Below are 21006 nucleotides of genomic sequence, written 5' to 3'. Positions count from 1 at the left end.
CTCACCTGGGAGCCCAGCAGGCTTCCTGGGCAGGGCAAATGCCTCCTCTCCTCTCCTGCTCCTCCAGTCTGGGAGGGCTCCTCCTGCCTGCCTCTCCTGATCTCCCCAGCCTCCCTCCTATGGCCCCAGGACCAGTGTGGCTGGTGGGGAGGGGGGCCTCGAAGGACAGGGGACCGACATGTGAGCTCAGCAGGCTCCCCGGGCCCGAGTGGGCGGGGCATCGCCCTCCACTCCTCTCCTGCTCCTCCCTGAGGGCCCCTCCCACCTGCCTCTCCTGATCTCCCCGGCCTCCCTCCTATGCCCCCAAGGACCCATGCAGCCTGGAGGGCAGGGGATCAGCCTCGGAGCTCAGCAGGCTTCCCGGCCCGAGTGGGCCAGGCGAGTGCTCTCCACTCCTCTCCTCTTCCTGGAGAGTCCCTCCCGCCTGCCTCTCCTGATCTCCCTGGCCTCAGGGGTGCGGATCCGATCTGGCCTCCACTTCTCCTCCCCCCTCAGTCCCCCTACATTCTACCGGTTCACTTTGGGGTTCCTCCCATCTCCTTGGGCGTCAGAGTCCCCCACCAGCGCGCGGCAGATGCCCTAGTTGTGGGGAGAAGCTAACTCCGTGTCTTCCCACACTGCCATCTTGACTCTGCCTCCCTGGAAAAGTTTTAAGATTGATTCTGTTCAGCAGTAATTCCACCTTTAGAGATCTATGCTTTATAGAGCAACTTCCACAGGCACAAAAGAGGCATATACAGTGCTCATGGCAGCACCATCAAGAATCAGAAAATATCACTGTCCATCGAAATCTCTATTCATAAATTAATACCCAATTTGTTGCTCATTGATTCTATAGAATAACACAAAGCTGTAAGGAAAATGAATTAGGCCCATGTAGATTGAATCTACCAGGTGTAACAAATATCACAGAATAATAGATGCTGATCCCATTTATATAGAATGGAAAAAACCAATATTCATATATTTACGTATTTCTGCAGCTAAAGAAATGGAAAAGCTATTAAAAGTGATCACCTCTGGTAAGAGGAGTTAAATAGGGGGACAGTGAATGTATACAACTTTACATTATAATCTGTATACCTGTTTTACTGCTTTTATCTTTTATTACAAAGAGCATAAATGCATATATTGTGATGTAATTTTTTTAAAGAACTGGAATAAAAGACATTATCTCATGGAATTTCATCAAGTTCTAGCAAGTACCAGAGACAGTGACAAAGAGGATGAGGGCTGTGGAAACTTTCTCCCAAGAGAAAATGTTGAAGAAGCTGGGGGTATTGTGCTTGAGTAAGAGAAAACTTTTATTTGCTCCAGGGAACAGAGGCCGTGCCCAGTGGGTGAGAATCCAAGAGACAGACTGAAACTTTCTAACCATGAGAGAACCCCAAATGTGAAATGGGTTGCTGTGAAATGCCTTGTGAGCTTTTGTCACTGGTAGATTCAAGTAATTACCAAAATTTCCTAAGTAAACTTGTTGGGTTTATTTTAGAGACAGTGACTGTACTGGTGGGTAGGTGAAGAGGGATCCCTCAGGATTTGGGATTCCAAACATGAGTAGAGGTTAGCACAAGAATTATTGTACGTGATTAGCTAAACTGTATAGTCCATGAAGGATCTTAGGTTATGTTAAGAACTAACTCATTATAACATCTAGCTAGGTGAGCATAGCTTTCTGAGAAAATTCTTAGAATTTCACCCTTCCATAAACACAGATAAATTCTCTAAGTTTCAGATCTTTTACTGTCAAAGTGCAATCCACAGACCAGGAGCATCAGCTTATTAGAAATGCAGAATCTCAGGCTTTACCATGACCCCATGAATCAGAATCAGCATTTTAATGAGATCCACCAGTGATTCCTGTTCTTGAATTTGAGAAGCGCTGGTTTACCCAGCTATCCATAGAACACCTCTTATTCCTGAGCCTTCAAAGCTCACATAAAAAGAAACAAACCCCTCACATGAAAAACAAAAAGCCCAAATTATGAGAAGTTTTGATTGTTATTATCTATAACTGGGGAGAAAAGAGAAAAAAATGACCATATACACATAGATAGGTGTAGATATATGTGTTTGTATAGCACATATACATATATTTACATAACACGTATAAATATATACATGTACATACAGACACACATAAGCACAACCTAAACTTAAGTCTTTCTAGCTATCAGTTTAAGTGGGTGGTCATCAACCGTTTTACTTTCTAAAGAGATTTTAGCTCACTTCCCTTCCCACTAGTGAATAACACTCAGTTTAATTAGACACTGAATCAAAGAAGGTAAACATCTTTGAGACGTTTCTCCTACTTTTCATTTTGACAGCTGTTACGACTTAGGACATTTTTAATGTCATATTCTACATTTTTGGTTTATTAAGAATTCTTTCTATTGTTTTCAGCATATTGATGGGTTTTTGAGACTTAATCCCTTAATTTTGATTTACTAAGCTTTTAGTATTTTTTTCCACATCAGGGTTATTTGGGGGTAGGGAAATTGTGGAAGGAGGTTACTGTAAAAGAAGAGTAAATAAGGTGAAAAAAGCTTCCAGGTCGGGAAAATATTCTAATTAGCAGCTAAAACCTTGGCAGAAATGTATTGGCTTCTGATTGATTTTAGTATATCCATTTCCTGAATCATTTTGGTTTATCACTTGCGTGCAAAGGCATTTAATGGCATAATGAATTCAGCAATGGATGGGGATGTCACGGTAAAACCTTTTGCTGGATCTTCAAAAACATTGCTTTTCAGAAACTGTTTCCTTAACAAGTCATGTTGCCTCTCAGCAGGCTTTGCAAAGTTTAAAGCATACTCTCCCATAACTGGCCCCAGATGGAAAATACTCTCTTGAAATTGGCTGGTTTTTTAAGTGTAGCTCTGCATGGCCTTCTCAAAGGAAAAAAAATAAGCTTGAACAGAATGCATTTAGTAGCAGGTCTGTAATTCCCCCAGCATCCCACATATTTGGATGTTTTTGCTTTTGGCAGTGGAATTTTTCTAATTTAATTAACTCATTAGTGTTAGCAGATGACACAGTGTGAAAATTCTTTTCCCTAGCCACTTATCTAAATATTCTTCCAATCCACTGGAGTTATGTGCACACTTTATTTATTTAGAAAATGTGTTTATTTGTTTCATTTCTACACTGACTTTCCCCTTAAGAGTTCACGGGCAACGTGTAGACATTTCACAGAATGAACTACAACCTTTTCTTCAAGCCATAAATGGAGAAGAGGCCGAGGAGGGAACTAAAAAGTGGGGAAAATCTTTACAAAGAAAGACTGGGAGAGAAACAACAGATGGTTCCGGAAGAGCAGCCAGAGCTGAAATGCTTATCCTGGTCCAAGCCCCTGCCATTCTGTCTCTTGCTTTTTAGTTCATACACTGTAAAAATGTCACGATGGTTTGTGTCTGGAAATTAACTGGCAATGCTTCGAATGACAATGAAGGCAAGTTTTCCAGGATGATCCAAACCAAAAGTGAATCTTCTTTGCACTGAAACCATTCACTCCTTCATTCACATTTTTTAAACTTACTTTTTACTATTGACATATAAATCTTCTTAGATTTTAAACTTCCTTGAAATTTGAGGATCCATCTTCCTTCCTTCCTTCCTTTCTTCTTTCTTTGTCTCTTTCTTTCCTTCTTCTTCTCTTTCTCTGCCTCCCCCTTCTCCTTCTCCCACCTCCTCCCTCCCCCTTTCTCTCCCCCTCCCCCTCCCCCTTCTCCCCCTCCCCCCTCCTCCCCCCTCCTCCCCCCTCCTCCCCCACCCTCCTTTTTTCTCCCCCTCCTCCACCTCCTCCTTCTTTGTCTTTCTCTGTCTCTGTCTTTCTCTCTTCGGGGCCTGATACAGGGCCTGGGACAACATAGATATTGAATAAATAAATATTACTGAATTCTGAATGAAAGGAATTCTGTTGTGTCATTCCTAGCAGTTATTGAATATCTACTCCAATATTTCATTTTATTTTTCTGAGGATTTTGAAATTTAGTATTTATTTAGTTATTTAACCATTTAAACTTGTTATTATATATATATATATATATATATATTTTTTTTTTTTTTTTTTTTTTTTTTTGGCTGTACGTGGGCCTCTCACTGTTGTGGCCTCTCCGTTGTGGAGCACAGGCCCCGGACGCGCAGGCTTAGCGGCCATGGCTCATGGGCCCAGCCGCCCCGTGGCATGTGGGATCTTCCTGGATCAGGGCATGAACCCGTGTCCCCTGCATCGGCAGGCAGACTCTCAACCACTGCGCCACCAGGGAAGCCCTAAACTTGTTATTTTATATTGGAGTATAGCCGATTAACAATGTTGTGACAGTTTCACGTGCACAGCAAAGCAACTCAGCCGTACAGAAACATGTATCCATTCTCCCCCAAACTCCCTTCCCATTCAGGCTGCCACATAACGTTAAGCAGAGTTTCCTGTGCTATACAGTAGGTTCTTGCTGGTTATCCATTTGAAATATATCAGTGGGTACATGTCAGTCCCAAACTCCCTAACTATCCCTTCCCCCCACCCTTCCGCCCACCCCGGTGACCATAAGTTCGTTCTCTAAGTCTATGTTTACTCCAGTATTTTAAAACAGGCATCATTTTAGTCCTGAGAGCAATTTTGTTAAGATGATTGCTGTTACTATGATCTTAATTTTATCCATGAGGAAATGGGGGCCAAGAGATGTTAAATAACTTGCTCAGGGTCACAGAACCCTTCAGTTGGAGAGTTTGAACTCAGGACTGGCCTGGATGCTGCTACCCAAGAAGGTGGTGACATTGGACAGCCAGATCTGATGAAGCTCAAGCAGTGATAAGGGAACTTCCTTGCCTTTCTGTAGCACATCCCCAGTTTCTGTCAAAAATAAGTAAGTACTGGGTGGTAGAAAGGGTTGACTCTGAATTGTGCACTTTAAAAAAGTGAATTTTGTGGTAGGTGAATTATATCTCAGTTTTTAAAAGATTTAAATAGGGCTTCCCTGGTGGCGCAGTGGTTGAGAGTCCGCCTGCTGATGGAGGGGACGCAGGTTCGTGCCCCGGTCCGGGAAGATCCCACATGCCGTGGAACGGCTGGGCCCGTGAGCCATGGCCGCTAAGCCTGCGCGTCCGGAGCCTGTGCTCCGCAACGGGAGAGGCCACAACAGTGAGAGGCCCGCGTACGGCCAAAAAAAAAAAAAAAAAAAGATTTAAATAATAAAGGTTGGAAATGAGTGAATTTTGGTCATTTTAGAGGTTCTAAGAGCTTTCCCTGTCCTTGCTTCCTTAGGACCTTAGTTCACATCAGTTCTTTAACTGTTCACCTTTAACTGTTCAATAGCCAATATTGAACAATAGCCAAGATTTCCAGACCCAGATTTCACTGAATCCCTGGTTCCCTGTGTTGGAGGTGCCATTTCTCTGAGGACGGGGTCATGGGACCGTGATTCTTAGGAGTCTGTCCAGCATTTAAATCATCAACTATAAGCCACTGGCTAGTTTCCAGGGTGAGAAGTTTAATAAACAGGAGCTCCTGAAACCATTATGCTTAGTGAAATAAGTCAGACAGAGGAAGACAAATACTGCATGTTATCACTTATATGTGGAATCTAAAAAATAAACTAGTGAATATAACAAAAAGTAAGTGGACTCACAGAGATAGAGAACAAACTAGTGGTCACCAGTGCGGGGAGGGACCAGATGGGAGATTAAGAGGTACAGATTACTATGCATAAAATAAATAAGCTATAAGGTTATACTGTACCACATGGAATATAGCCAATATTTTATAATAATTGTAGATGGAGGATAATCTATCAAATTTTTGAATCACTGTTATATTTCTTAAACTAATATAACATTGCAAATCAACTATACCTCAATTAAAAAATGTAAAAAACCAATTTTCATCATGATACAAAATTTTCCTCCACTTCAAAGAAAAAACCCGTTGTCACATCCCTCAGAGGTGTTTCCAGCCGCTAATGTATCTGGCAAGGATGGGATACCGTATTTGGGAAGGCTGTTCTCATTCAGTCTTTTCTAAATCCATTTCAGGGTGCTGTTAGTAGACATTTATGAGTGAAAGTCACATAATTTGGTATTTTTTATACTTATGTCCAAAACGGAGACAGTAGTTTTCTGTTCCATCAGCGTGCATGTGCATACACACACATGCACTCTCACATACACGCATATATGTATACACTCACACACACATACACAAGCATGTGTGCACACACACACACCCTTATGCATATGACTCACGAATGCATGTGTCAATAGCAGAAAGTTATTGAGCCAATATAGCTTCCAAAAGGAAACTGTTGTGTGTATGTGTTTAAAGTATGAGGAAAACCAGCTGCTTTCCCTTATGTAGACTTAATCGGGATGAAAAGATTTCAGTACAAGCTGACAGGAGCTTCAAATGTTCTGTTTGGTAGCTATATGCAAATCTGACAGATTCATAACTTCTTTTTCCCTCCTGCTATTTGCACTTTGAAACGAGAGCAGGACGCTCATGGAGAACAGTGGGGAGAAAGGAGTGAGCACGTTTGGGAGCATTTGCGTCAGGATTTTCCATTCTTACACTTGGAATAGGAAGTTCTTTCCCTCCTTTTCTAAGTGATATGATGACCTTACCCTGAGTTTCTACGACATTTGCATGTTAATTTGGAATCTAGATTTTTTTTTATCGTAGTATAATTGCTTTACAATGTTGTGTTAGTTTCCACCGCACAGGGAAGTGAATCAGTCATGCGCATACGCACGTGCCCTCGCTCTTGGACGTCCCTCCCCCGCCCCTTCCCTCCCAACTGGGCCATCACAGAGCACCGAGCTGAGCTCCCTGTGCTATACAGCAGGTTGCCACTAGCTATCTATTTTGGAATCTAGATTGGATATTTCTGTCTTTAGTCAACATTACTCTCTGCGCAAAGCAAAAGACCAGTTTAAGCAGGATGATTAGTGAGCCTGAGAGAGTGGGGCAGGGGGAAGGTGCAGGTCCAAATTGTATCCAGTGTTTCTCTTCTTTGGGGTCAGAGTTTGCAAACTAAGAAGTGCTGGTTGCAGTGGCTCAAGAAAGGCGGTTGCTGCTGTCAACAACTGTGTGTCCCTCAGCCCTTGAGACAGGGAGGGAGATCAAGAAAGGGCGCATACCTTCACCCCCTCAAACTGGTGATCCACTGACTGTGTGTTGGAGTCTTTCAGGGATCTTAACAGGAGGATGAGTGGGTCCCACCCTTAGCGATCCATTCCTGATTTATTTGTTCTTTGGTGACTCCACAGGCGACTCTAACCTGCAGCAAAGTCTGAGAACAACCACTCTAACCAGTAGTTGCCATCCCCGGCTGCTGTCCCCATATTCGGGGGCCGGTGCCCTTGCCCCTGGAGACTGCAGTGATCTGGGATGGGGCCTGGGCGTTGGTGAATTCTACAAGCTCCCCGGGGGTTTCTGAGGAGCAGCCAGGATGGAGATCTGCTGAGCTACCTGGTCAGCAGATTTTGTCACTGTTCTTGTCACATTCAATTCTGAAATTACTCTTTGTAGAGTTTATATCACATAGGAGCCAGTTTGTTGAGTGCTCAGGGGAGATGCCAATGAGTGTGACACTGTCTCTGCTGTCTGGGTGCTATTAGGCTGCACACAGTCATGTTTTGCATTGTTTGTTGCTTAATGAAGCTGACTGAAAACTATCTTGACTCTAGATGTGGAAGGGCTTTTTCATGCATTGTCTCTTCTGAACCTGAAAATATCTGGGAGAGATTAGATTAGGAAATGCAAATTCATAGAAGTTAGGGAACATGCTCAAATTTACATGGCAAAGAGGGCTGGGGGCCAAATCTTCCAATGCCTTTCAGCTCAATCATTTCCCCCCATTTCTTCGGGCAAACCATGAACATTTCGAAGCAGGTATGAGGAGAGGGGGAATCAGAGAAGCAGAAACTGAGCTGGAGAAACCTGTTCTCAGAATGTGTGTGAGTGTATGAGAGTGTGTGTGTAAGTGTGTATGTCTGAGTGTGAGAGTGTGTCTGCATGTGTGTGACTATTGCATGTGAGGAAATATGACTTAATGGTGTTGTTTGGTTCTTGTCCCTTGAAAATTATACAGTCTTTTAAAGTCTAACAGAAAAAAGAAACTACTGACATCTTTAGGAATATTAAAGGGTCTGTCTGGCACTGAAAGGCCATTACTATCTGTGAGGAAAATTAAAAAGAGTTTATTAAGGCCAACTCAGATTTCTACTGATACCAAGAAATAGTATTTTAATCAGCTAGAAAGAGATGGATGTGAGCAGAGATCACTGTCAATGACCATCAGTCACAAAAGGATGCTTAATATCCTGTCTTCCTTAAACTCTGACCATTTTCATCCCCGTGCAGGGAGGGAGAGGCATCCAACCTATCCCTTGGAGGCAGGTATGTGCTGTTTATAACCAGAGTTGTGAGAAGCCATAGGAAAGACATGAACACGACTGGATTGTGGTGCTTTGTAAGTGCAGGCTGGGCCCAAGGAGTAATGTTTAGGTTGACAGTGGTTTAAAAATCATGATAAAATGTTTTCTTTGAGGCTTGGGTATGTCTGTGTGTTTGCCTCAGAAAGTAATTTCTGTGTTATAAATGTGCATGGCCTTTCTTTGCTTTAGCAATGTTATATTTCTGCTCAGCTCTTTATATATTCATGAAGACAGCTGTAAACATTCAAGCATTCATTTATTCATGCAAACAACAAATGCTCATTGAGTGTCTGCCATGTTGCTATGCACCAGGCATCATAATACTACCCTGGAGAGCGTAGAATATAAAATAGTGTTCCTGCCCTCCAGGAGCTAAGTGCCTAGCAGAATTTTTAATTCCATGCTGTTATTTCAGAAGGCTCGCAAGAAGGAAGACAGGAACTGCCCAAGGAAGGCTGTCTGTCTGTCCAAAGGAATCTCTATGGCGTGTGCCTCAATCATGGTCAAACCTGGAAAAGAGAAACTACTCTAGGTATTTCAAGCAGAGAGGAATTTCATGTGAGGAATTGGTTATGAAGTTGTTGGAAGGGCTAGAGGGGCAAAAGGCATAGGTGGTGGTACTCAAATGTTGGGAAGCTGCTACTGCCCTTTCTTAGGATGAGTGGTTGGAGGAATCATGGAAGTTACCGGAGCCTGTAGCCCCTGCTTGTTTGTTTGTTTGTTTGTTTGTTTTGCGGTATGCGGGCCTCTCACTGTTGTGGCCTCTCCCGTTGGGGAGCACAGGCTCCGGACATGCAGGCTCAGCGGCCGTGGCTCACGGGCCTAGCTACTCTGCGGCCTGTGGGATCTTCCCGGACTGGGCACGAACCCGTGTCCCCTGCATCGGCAGGCAGAATCTCAACCACTGTGCCACCAGGGAAGCCCTGTAGCCCCTGCTTTTGATCCTGCCTATCTGGAGCTGGAAGCAGAATGGCTTCTCCCTTCCTGTTGCCTTCTGATCTCTCACAGACTCCTATTGGCAGAATCCAACTTGACCAACCGACTAAGAAGTCTTGATGATGTAGTTTGCACCTCTAGACCTGCAGTAGAGAGAAATTATAGCAGGGGAAGGCGGATGTGGATGGTGGTGGTAGTGAAATCCACGGTCCAATAACCAGTGGAGAGGGAGAGGGTCTGGCAGTAGCCACTGACACCCAGAGTTTTTGTGACTCGGTACACTGAGATGTGACCAGGCTTTGAAATCTGACTGAAACTAACTCTTATGGATTGAAATGTATCCCCCCCCCCACCCAAATTCATATGTTGAAGCCCTAACCCCCAATGTGCCTATATTTGGGGATAGGGCCTTTTAGGAGATAATTAAGGTTAAATGAAATCATAAGAGTAGGGGTCTCATTCAATCAGACTGGTGTCCTAATAAGAAAAGGAAGAGACACCGGAGGCATGTGTGCAAAGGAAAAGGCCATGTGAAGATACACAGAGAAGGCAGGCAAATGCAAGTTAAGGAGAGATGCCTCACCAGAAACCAACCCTACCAGCACCTTGATCTTGAACTTCCAGCCTCCAGAACTGTGAGAAGATAAAGTTCTATTGTTTAAGCCACCCAGTCTGTGGTATACTGTTATGGCCACACAAGCTGACTAGTATAATAAGCAAATATATAAGTGATGAATATAAAGAGTTGGATGCCAAATTGCAAATTTTTACTAAAAATGCAACTCTCCAAAAGACTGCCTACTTATATTTGCTGGTCAACACATTCTCCTTTAATAAGTAAAGCTACATGGGAATCCAATAAAATGAGGAGGTTGTTTGATGACAGTGGTCTCTGAGCAAGGGAGTTTGTTGGATAATACAAATGACCAGTGTCATACCGAAGTGTCTTTGGGGGCTGACGCTCATTTTTCCTCTAGACCTGCAGTCCTTGTTGGGTTTATATACATGAAGGCGCTCTCTTCCCCCATGGTGCTGGGGGCAGAGCATGTGAGCCTTCCTGACTTTTCCTTTGTGGGCCCCTCCTCTTTTCATACTGACACAACAACCTGCTTGCCATTTGTTTCTTTTGGGTGGCCTTGCTTTGATCCTTTTGGACAACTTACTTTGATCCTCTCCATGCTCGTTTTATGGTTTAATTCACAAATTTTCAAGTTCTTGGGGTAGAGGTAGTACATATACTGAAGCTGATAATTGGCCAGGATGTACTGCTATAGCTGTACTGGTTATTGCCTTTCACTGTGCCCTTCTGATCAGTCAATACCTAGGCCGTATCAGTTGCTAAACGTTTTGAATGTCAATCTTTGCCTATATAATTAGCATCATAAAACGTGAAAAGAAATTGACCAGGTTAAGTTGTTCAGTCAGCCTTCCACGTAGCAGACTAGCCTGTTCAGGAACTGTCAAAAGGATCTCCATTTCCCAATGACAGCTTCATCAGCTTATTACAGAGCAAAAAATTCAGTCACTAGAGTTGCTTCTTAATGAGTTGAATCATATATACCAGAAGGGATAATGAATATATCTAACATTTAAAGCTTACGTACTATGTGATCTTTATTTACTTTATTTTATTTTTGGAGTAAGGAAAGGTTTATTGCAGCGCCAAGCAAGGAGAAAGGGTGGCTCATGCTCAAAACCCCTGAACTCCCTGCTGTTTTTTTTTAAATAAATTTATTTATTTATTTATTTATTTATTTATTTATTTATTTATTTATTTATGGCTGTGTTGGGTCTTCATTACTGCGTGGGGGCTTTCTCTAGTTGTGGCAAGTGGGGGCTACTCTTCATTGAAGTGCACAGGCTTCTCACTGCCGTGGCTTCTCTTGTTGCAGAGCACGGACTCTAGGCACGCGGGCTTCAGTAGTTGTGGTGAATGGGCTTAGTTGCTCTGCGGTGCATGGGCTTAGCTGCTCTGCGGCATATGGGATCTTCCTGGCCCAGGGCTCGAACCCATGTCCCCTGAATTGGCAGGTGGATTCTTAACCACTGTGCCACCAGCAAAGCCTCCCTGATGGTTTTTGGGGAAAAGTGTTTAGAGGCAAAATTTGGGGTGAGGGCTGTAGGGTGTATGGCTTTCTTCTGATTGGTTGGTGGTGAGGTAACAGGGTGGCACTCCAGGTATCTTGAGCTCAGCTTGAAGTTACTGTCTTCCACCTGGGTGGGGACCTTAGTTCCGGCAGAAGAACTCAAAGATATTGTTCTTTATATTCCTTGTGGAGGAACCAGGACCCTGTCCCAAGGCTGCACTATTGTTTCTTGACTGCTCCTTCTTTGTTTCTGCATCCCCTCCCTTCCCTGATTAGCAACTGTTTGAATATGCCCTTTGGAACTCAGGGAAGGTTAAGGAGGCTGAATGAAGCATATTTCCTACAAAATAGGGGGACCTGGAAAAGATTTGTACCCAGGAGCTCCACAGGGTCCTGCTAGGCTTCAATCCCCCCTTTTCTTTGATACTCCTCAGTCTTGAGGAGAACAGGTGTTGGACAAGAAAGGGAATAACGTTTTGGATAGAGACTTTAATCGGAAACTCAGCAGAGGAACTCGGTTTTAGGGGGACTTGGCCTCAGTCCTGCCGTGTGATCTTTCAGTGGATCATCTCATTAATCATCACAACAAACCTACTAGGAAGAAGGTCCTGTTATTAGTGTCCTTTCATAGATGAATCAACTGGAGCGTAAATAGGTTAAATAATTTAATGTGATCAGCGAGTAAGGGGTGAAGTAGAGAATCAAACCTGAAGATTAACCATTGTATTTAGAACAAACAAGTCACCTTGGCCTACAAGACCCTGAGTGAACTAGTTGTTACTTAAATCTCAGAACTTTTTTCACACGTTCTCTTCCTAATTTGCTTTAGTGCACACAAACCTCTTCACCAGCTCCTTCCCAGCAGAAAGACTGGCCCCTCTACCTTGGAATGCTTTTTTTTTTTTGGCTCCGTTGGGTCTGTGTTGCTGTGCGTGGGCTTTGGTGAGCAGTGGCTACTGTTTGTTGCAGTGCACGGGTTTCTCATTGCGGTGGTTTCTCTTGTTGCAGAGCACAGGCTCTAGGTGCGCGGGCTTCAGTAGTTGTAGCACGTGGGCTCAGTAGTTGCGGCACATGGGCCCTAGAGTGCGGGAGCCTCAGTGGTTGTGGTGTGTGGGCTCAGTGGTTGTGGTGTGTGGGCTCAGTAGTTGTGGCATGTGGGCTCTAGAGCTCAGGCTCAGTAGTTGTAGCGCATGGGCTTAGTTGCTCCGTGGCATGTGGGATCTTCACGGACCAGGGCTCGAACCCGTGTCCCCTGCACTGGCAGGCGGATTCTTAAACACTGAACCACCCGGAAAGCCCTGGACTGCTCTCTACCCATGTTTTTATATGGCAGCTCATACCCTTACCATTCTGTCTAAACTTTGCTTCCCTTTACACACACTTGACCCCTCAGTTACACCAGTCACGGGGTTGTTTCCTTCATAGCAGGTACCGATCGTGGTTTGGAGTTGTTTTCTTATTTGTTTTCTGTATCCTCCCACTAGAATGTAATCTCCACCAAGGCAGGGGCTTGGTCTCTGTTGACGTGCTGTGTCACCAACATCAAAGTACTGAGTCCTCCATTCATGAAGCACTTAATAAACATGAGCTAAATGCCAAAGTATCATCTATTGTGATCTATTAAACCCCAAGGCTCTTGGGAATATAAGACTCAGGAGGGCATGCTTTTGTTGGACGGGGGACTCTCAGGGCCTGAGTAGTCTCTGTAGCTGGACTGATCATCACAGACAGTATTCTGAGCCACCAGTGCATAGAGTCCCTGGGATGAGAAGGGGGCTGCAAAGTGGATGGGAACGGCTGAAAGCACGAAAGACAGCCCCCAAATAAATTTCAGTTAACTAATCGTTTGGCCTATACTATTAGCATAGAACTAACTTTCTTCTGACAAGTGCTGCCAGTGCTTTGTTGGTTTTTAACTCTTAGGCCCTACCAACAAGCAGATATTAAGAACTGACTATAGTTAAAGAACTGACCCAGGTGATGAAGGTGATTCCTAAGGTCCCTAAGGACTTCTATGAACCTTGGGAGGGAAAGGAATCATCGCCAAATGGAGTGATGCAGAAGGTTTTGGGAAGGATCGGGGATCTGAGCCAGGCACTGGGGCAAAGGGAGGATTAGACCAGATGGAGGTATGATCCGAAGTGTGGTTTCGGGAATGTTCTTCCTGTGTTTGGAGATTGTAAAGCCTGGTTGGCAGGAATTAGACCTTGAACATGATGTTGAAAACTTTGGATTTTATCCTGAAGTCAGAGTGGAGTTTCTGAGTGGACCAGTAATGAATTAAAGTGAGTGTTCCTGAAAGTGAGAGATGGAATGATTAAAATGGAAAAGAAGCCCATCAGTTTCCTACAACCGACTATAATGTGGGCAAACCCTGCCTGGGGCACAGCTGTCTCAACCCTCTTCCTGGTAGAGGAAACCAAGAGAAAGAGACCACATACTGTGTATAGGCTGTGAGGTCCCGTCTGTTGCATCCTCGTTAAACTTGGAGCAGTTGAAATAATTCTAAAAAATATTTCTTCTCAATTGTGTCAGAAACTGATTGGTACAGCATTTTATTAAGCTCAGCTCTTCTATGTCGGCTGTCCAATGGCTGATATAAAACGTGTTTTTTGCGAATTATGAGCAATTTCTGTACCTCACAGTGCCTTCTGAGTCATCAGAGGCATATTCAATTATGTCGACTTGTATTTAAGGTTAACTGGTTTTTAATGTTATCCGTGCATAATTAGAACTTAAATGTAAGTTGTCATTTATTGCCTTTAAACCATTTTTATATACATCATTTGATGGCCATCTGTTATCTGTTTTTGCAGTGGAGAAAGATGAGCTTCAGAGAGCCTAAATGACTTGTCCAAGTTCACTTGGCTAATGCGTAGGAAAGTCTGGGTTCAAACCTATTTCATTTCAAGCATTTTACATCTCGGTAAAAACTGGAAGCTAGTATTTAATACATCTAACGCGTCCTTATGAACCAGAATACCAAGTCATTCTAGAGCAAACAATCTTGGTAGAGTGCAGGGATTAACTCTATCTGATCTGATGAAATGCAGTGGGTGTTCAAATACTTACTCACGATAATGATGCCATGACCATTCATGTGGATTCAACCTTTCCCAAAGCAAATGTCTCTTGTAATGTTCCTTAAATAGGTTTAAATTATTTTTAAATTAAATATTGACAATAATGTTCATGTTTCAGTTTCCCCTTACTGGGTCTCGGACTCAGCAGCTCTTGCATATGGAGCGTGGCTTTGTCCATTTGCTCTCGTGGAATTTGCGGACAGCGTCCCTGTGCACAGCAACAGAATGATGCTGGCGGATAGAGAGAGGACGGGTGTGAAACAAGCGTGGCATGAAACGGACTGTTTGCTTTTTTCCACAGTCTGCTGATTAGACCTGCAAACCCATCCCGTGACTCCATTAGTAAAACCTGTGAAAACACAGGGGCCTCCATAGAGACGACTCTGACCTTGGCAGCGGGCGAGGGTTTTGGAGTCGAGAGAACCCAGTTCTAAACTTATGATTTGGGTCTGGGCATTTTTGGCTTCAACACTTGCTCCTGGTTAGAAAGTGAACAACAGGGGTCTAAACACTGTTCGCTCGGATGGTAAAACACATGTTCACTTTTTGCAGTGACCCTGGAAACAGAAGGGGAATTCTTATAAATCACAAAGGAAAATAAATAACTTCACTCATGGAGGGAAAGAGACAGCTTGAGAAAAGGGACTTTGGAAAAAGGCTGTCTCTAGATAGCAGTCTTGTGGTAAGTACTAAATATTCATTTACCACTATATGTTTTGGCTTAAAATGCATTATTCTTTGACTGTGATTTCCTGAACCCTGTGCTTTCAAAACCTCTATTCCAGTTACCCCATTAACAATATCTCCTGGGATTTTTGTTTCACTTATTTTTTACAAAGTCAAAAGCCAGCAAACTATTGGAATGTTTGTATAGTGTCCTAATAGGCAAATGTCCTAATCTGTCAGCATTACATATAATTATATTAATTCCAGCTGAAGTAAACTTTAACCCGTACAAAAACACTACTGTACAGCTGATACCAAATGCCAAGCTAGTATATAGTTGTTCTGTCACCCATTTATCTTAACTCTGCGGGTAAGTTGAACAAGAATTCACTAGAGTTTCAAATACTGAAGAGCGAAGAAAATCTCTGAGATCTTGGGTATGTAAATTTGTTCAATGGTCCATAAACTTTCTTTCTAAAAGTTTGAATACTGATGAGCATCATTCTTAACAATTTGGTTGGGTTTGCTTTCGTGTATGAGGATCTGGTTAGTCCAAGGAAATAGACTCCAAAAGTCACTGATTTCTGAAGGTTGGCCAGTCTTTCACAGTCTGAGCTGAGATGTTTGGGGTCACCTACTCAATGATGCATCTGAACAGGGTAAAAAATCAAATGAAGCAAGTCATTCTTTACTCTTTTGGTCATCTACTCAAGTAGAAAGGTAGCTTAGTACCTTCTTTGGCATGACATTTAGGGATGTGCTTTATTCATTTGTGTCCTCCCAGCTTCGGGCCTGGAGTTGGGGTCAGAGTAGGTATCCAATAAAATATTTGTTGATTTATTAGTTGCCCTTTTCCAATTCTGCTGCTGTAGGACTTGCTCTGTCGGTGTCTAGATTAGCTAGTTACCCTGCGACTGCTGAGGCTTCACGTCACAAACTGTTCATAAATGTGAGTTTCTGGGAATTGAGAAAAGAGTTGCATTTAACTTTTGTGTCTAGTTCTTCTGTGTCTCTGTGAGCTCTGTACTGGGCAGCATACCTTCAGAGGCTAAGAACTCTTATAGGGTTTTAAGTTCTCCTCCCAGTTGGCATGCCCTCTTCTCATTTCTGAGGTCTTTCTGTCTCCAGGTACAGTGCAGTGAAAATTTTGTGTGTGTGTGTGTGTGTGTGTGTGTTTATATGTCTATACCCTTTGCAACTTCTAGGGAAACTTAGGATAAAAAGATAATTTCTCAGCCTCTCCTTCTTTTCTTTGCCAAAGGAAACACTTCTTACATATCAACCTGCCAGTAAGGTGTGTCTTATGCCTAGCTAGGCACTCATATAGTAGTATATATAGTAGAAGCAGCCCAAGAAAGGTTCTCTTAACACAGAAGTATCATCCTTGCTGATTAATCCCTAAAGCCCCCAATTTGGCTTTAGGTCCCAGAGAAGCTACAAAGACCCTATAAAAGCAAGCATGCTAAGCTATTGTCTTTTAGTCATTCACAGTAGCACTCATTAATAGAAGGTCTTGGATCATTCCCAGATGTCAGACAGATGAGCAGAATTTTGTTGAGGGAGTTGGTAAAGAAAAGGATACAGGGCACAGAGTGCCAGCATGCAAGGCTGGGCTGGCGCGAGGAGGGGAGGGGACATGGATTATCACGAGGGCACTGGGCATCTGAAAATCAGAGAAGGAGATTCAATGAAATTTTTGCCATGTTTAAATTTTCCTTAAGGACAGACTTGACCGTGAGCATAAGTCAAAGCCGTCGTATTACCTTTGCTGGCTGAAAATCCCGAATCAAGCTTGCGTTCCCATTGGCGTGTGGCTCTAGCCTGAGTCTTGTGGGGACTGTGGATCTGTTTCTTGACTTACAGCACAAAAGAACGTTGGGAAAAGGAGAGCTTGTTGCTTGGTACCACCTGAGAAACGTCATCCTGTTAAATCTCCCTAAATGATGCTTAGGAGGGTTTTCACACTAGTGAAATGTCTTCCTTGTTTACTAGAGGCAGATTGAATGTGACATCTGCATGTGCCTGTTGGGAAAATCCTGAAAAAGAATTCGTTCTCCTATGACTGTGTGGCCCAAGGTACAGGGATGCTTGAATGCTATTCATCGTTATACAGGGTAGGCCATGTGACTACGATTTTGCCTTCTGTTTTACCGTTATGTTCTGCCCTCACATAAGATGCCACTATTGGGACAGCAAGAGGATTGGTTTTTAGGGTGTGAGACCCATTGAAAGACCCTAGTGAAGTTTATCGTGACTGTCAGAGAGACAGACACAAATAGGGGAAGAGATTAAAGCTGACTGGCCCGTAAAGGACTTGAACCCAAGACCTTGTCCTCCTCTTTGACTCTGTGTCAAAACCACACAAATAACTAGGTAAGAAGCACACAGGGATGATTCTAGATCAGGGTTGCTGGGAAATACAAGGAAAAAAAAAAAAGAAAGAAACACCTGGCACCATATCACGCACTCTTCATTCCCAACTCATTTTCTTTTTCATTTTATTATTCTATTCGATTCTATGTTAGTTTTATTTTTTATTTCATTTATTTATTTTTTTCTGTTCTATGTTATTTTTAAATCGTTGAATCCAAATTGGGAATGGGTTATCCAGTCCCCTCACTCTGCAGAAAAAGTAGTTAATAATCAGCAAGTTTAAATGCTTTTCCTGAGGCTGCACAAGTAGGATACAACCAAGAGTGGAAGTGAGGTTTCTGACCTGTCACTTCAGTTCTTTGTCTTTCATTCTCTAATAATAATCCAGTAAGAGAAGATCCTTTGGAAAACTGAGCAGAGGAAAGAGAGACATACTAAGCTCTTAAGTCGACATTCCACTGCCGTGATCGTTATGACCCATATTTTTGAGAGTCAGAGGGCCCAGAGGTAATTTCCACTTTCAGATTTTGCAGGCAAAAAAATTCCTTAGAATGTACCGCAAGAATAAGGCACTATTAACTTCATTACACTTTTTATTTCACATAATCAAATCACGAAGTGTTGAGTAGCTCCCCTGCAACAGTTTTAAAAATTTTATGCTGGAGGAACCACAGAATAAAAAAACCTCACAGTCCAAGTACCGAAAAAAAGCTCCAACTGGGGGATGTGAGTTTGTGGTCCTTAGTCACAATTTTGCTTTCAGGTCGTGACACATGGGAGGATTTGAGAGTGTGTGTGCGTGTGTGTGTGTCTGGGCATGCGTGCACCCTAGTAACGCTAAAGTATTCTTTGATGTTGCTGATTTTTGACTTGATGAATCATCCTTTTAAAGAAGAACGTGACAGGGGAAGTGAAACTGAAATGAAAAATATGTTTCAATGTGAGGCGTAAAGACACGGAGAGAAAGACAAGCGAGGACACGTTGGCCTCTCCCGGTAGGAGTATGCCAAGTAGCCGCGTATTCATGGAAAGTACAGTCTTCTCTCTGATAACAATAAAAATCACCCCAGAAACGGGGGCCTCTTCCTGACCCAAAGCTCTTCAGCCCACCCCAGGATGCTTTTGGATCGGAAAAAGTCAGCATTTCTCACTGCTTTTTTATTTTCAGGAATCATCTCTGCAGATAGGCTGCACGTATAGCTGTTTGACACTTGTAGCTTGCTAGCATTTAGCTGATGAGCAGGCCAGGGAGTGAACGTTTTTCCAGCTCACATTTCAAGAGCAAAGATTCTCTTTTAATTTGGGGGGAAAATACTTTTTGCGTTTAAGCACAGATAGGAGTAACAGTTTCTCTCATGAGTGATGAATTCCATGTGGTACCCCAATCTTTTCTCCCCCACTGAAAGGAAGACAAAACAGTGGCCATATTAGATCCTCACATCTGACAGAGTGCCCTTTTGACAGACTCGTGGCAGCAGGGAAGCCCCCTCACAGGTCCTTCAATTCATCCTTCAGCCTCTGGATGGTTTGCATCCAAATCATTAGAGTAATTAGGCCTTCCACAGGCTCGCATTAACTCTGTCAATCAACAAACATCACTGAAAACCTGCTTTATGGTTAAGATGCTTTAGTAGCCATGGGATGTGCTGGGTAGTTGCCATTTCCCCCTCCAGATCCAGTCCATCCTTCTCTACCTGGCTGTGCACCCCTGGAGGATGTACCACCTGGACCTTGTTCAAAGAATCCCTGGCCTTCTGACGTCTCACTGAGTTTGGCCAATGGGCTGACCTAGAAGGCCATCCCAGGTTGGGAGGAAAGAGAAGTCGAGGTCTTCATTTTCCTGCTCTCTCCCTGCCTGGCTGTGGACCACAGTGACTGGACTACTCTGCCTAGGGCCACAGCTCTAGTTGGGCAACTCTCTCCCACAACTTTAGCTGCAGTTACAACCACAGCTCTCTGTGTTGTGGCACCTTCTCTCTCCCCAGGCCCCTTCAGGCTTTTTGGTAGTAACGACTCCTGGGTGTTGCCAGCCCATCTCATGTTGGTTTGCCTTAGGTCTGCCCACACTTGAATCAGCAGTGCCTTTACCAAAACCTCCTCAATTAAGTGGTTTGAGTGTGTCATCTTTTTCCTGCAGGGTGACCCTGACTGATATGAGGAAATATTCCTTCTCAAAGTGTTTACAGTTTATTTGTAGAAGCTGATCTAATAAGCAGGAAAAATAACAGAACATGGAGAAGATACACAGGTGTGACATTGACAGTGACAGGACTTGAGATCACTCTGGGAGGATGTAAGGAGGCACCATGCAGTAGCTGTTGTTAGATCTGTGCTTCAAAGCAATGGTGAGAATTCGATAGGTAAAGATTGGGATAGAAGAGAAGAAAGACGGACTTCCCTGGGGGTCCAGTGGTTAAGAACCCACGCTTCCAGTGCGTGGGGCACGGGTTCAATCCCTGCTTGGGGAACTAAGATCCCACATGCTGCATGGCACGGCCGAAAAATAAAAATAAATTTTTAAAAAAAGTGAGAAGAAAGGCAACCCAAGGAGATTGTCCTAAACCCCTTGGTGACAACTCATTTCATTGCTGAATTATTTTTTTCCCAGGAAAACTTCTTCCTTATATCAAATTGTGATGGTTAATTTTATATGTCAACTCAATTGGGCTAAGGGATACCCAGATAGCTGGCAAAACATTATTTCTGGGTGTGTCTGTGCAGATGCTTCCAGAAGAGATTAGCATTTGCATTGGTAGGCTGAACAAAGAAGACTGCCTTAACCAGTGTGGGTGGGTATCTGATCTGCTGAAGGCCTGCACAGAACAAAAAGGCAGAGGATGGGCGAATTTGCTCTCTGCACGAGCTGGGACATCCACCTTCTCTGTCCTCAGACATGGCTGCTCCTGGTTCTACAGGCCTTTGGACTCAGACCTGTATCATTGGCTCCCTCATTCCCAGGCCTTGGGGTTTGGAGTCAACTACACCACCAGCTTTCCTGGGCCTCCAGCTCCCAGACGGCTATGGGACTTCTCAGCCTCCGTAATCACAAGAACATTCTCTCATAATAAATCTCTTTGTTTACACATACACACACGCACAGACAGAGCCCTGACTGACACGCAAATTTAAATTTCTGTTGTTTTATCTTCAGTTATTCCATTCCCCCCGACCCCGCCACCCCGTTTAGTGACTGGAAGTTATTCAAAGCAGGCGTCAGCAAACTCTGTAAAAGGCCACAGAGTGAACAGTTGAGGCTTTGCAGGCTCCATGAGCAGTCAGAACAGCTCAACTCTATGGCCGTAGTGGAGAGCAGACACAGACAAGACAGGAATCAGTGGGTGGGGCTTATGTGCCAATAAAACTTTATTTACAAAGACAGCAGCAGGCTGGATTCTGAAGGCTATCTGCAAACGTTAGAGAAATGGGAAGCT

General features: G+C 43.6%; 1 protein-coding gene across 12 annotated transcripts in view; it reads left to right on the top strand.

Annotated features, from left to right (window-relative positions):
- Window positions 1-21006, top strand: part of NCKAP5 (NCK associated protein 5) — a 1134964-nt gene that overhangs the window by 207694 nt on the left and 906264 nt on the right. For 11 of the 12 annotated variants that reach the window (XM_079924721.1, XM_079924726.1, XM_079924723.1 and 8 more), the window contains one exon: window positions 15089-15218. The exons of the other annotated variant lie outside the window; for it this stretch is intronic. In XM_079924721.1, the coding sequence (XP_079780847.1) occupies window positions 15150-15218 (69 nt within the window). In that variant the 5' untranslated portion in view covers window positions 15089-15149. The remainder of the gene's footprint in view (window positions 1-15088; window positions 15219-21006) is intronic. 12 annotated transcript variants of the gene reach the window in all.

The sequence above is a fragment of the Stenella coeruleoalba genome (assembly GCF_951394435.1).
Source record: "Stenella coeruleoalba genome assembly, chromosome: 6".
In the NCBI taxonomy this organism is placed as follows: domain Eukaryota; kingdom Metazoa; phylum Chordata; class Mammalia; order Artiodactyla; family Delphinidae; genus Stenella; species Stenella coeruleoalba.
This window is presented reverse-complemented; position numbering and strand designations above follow the sequence as displayed.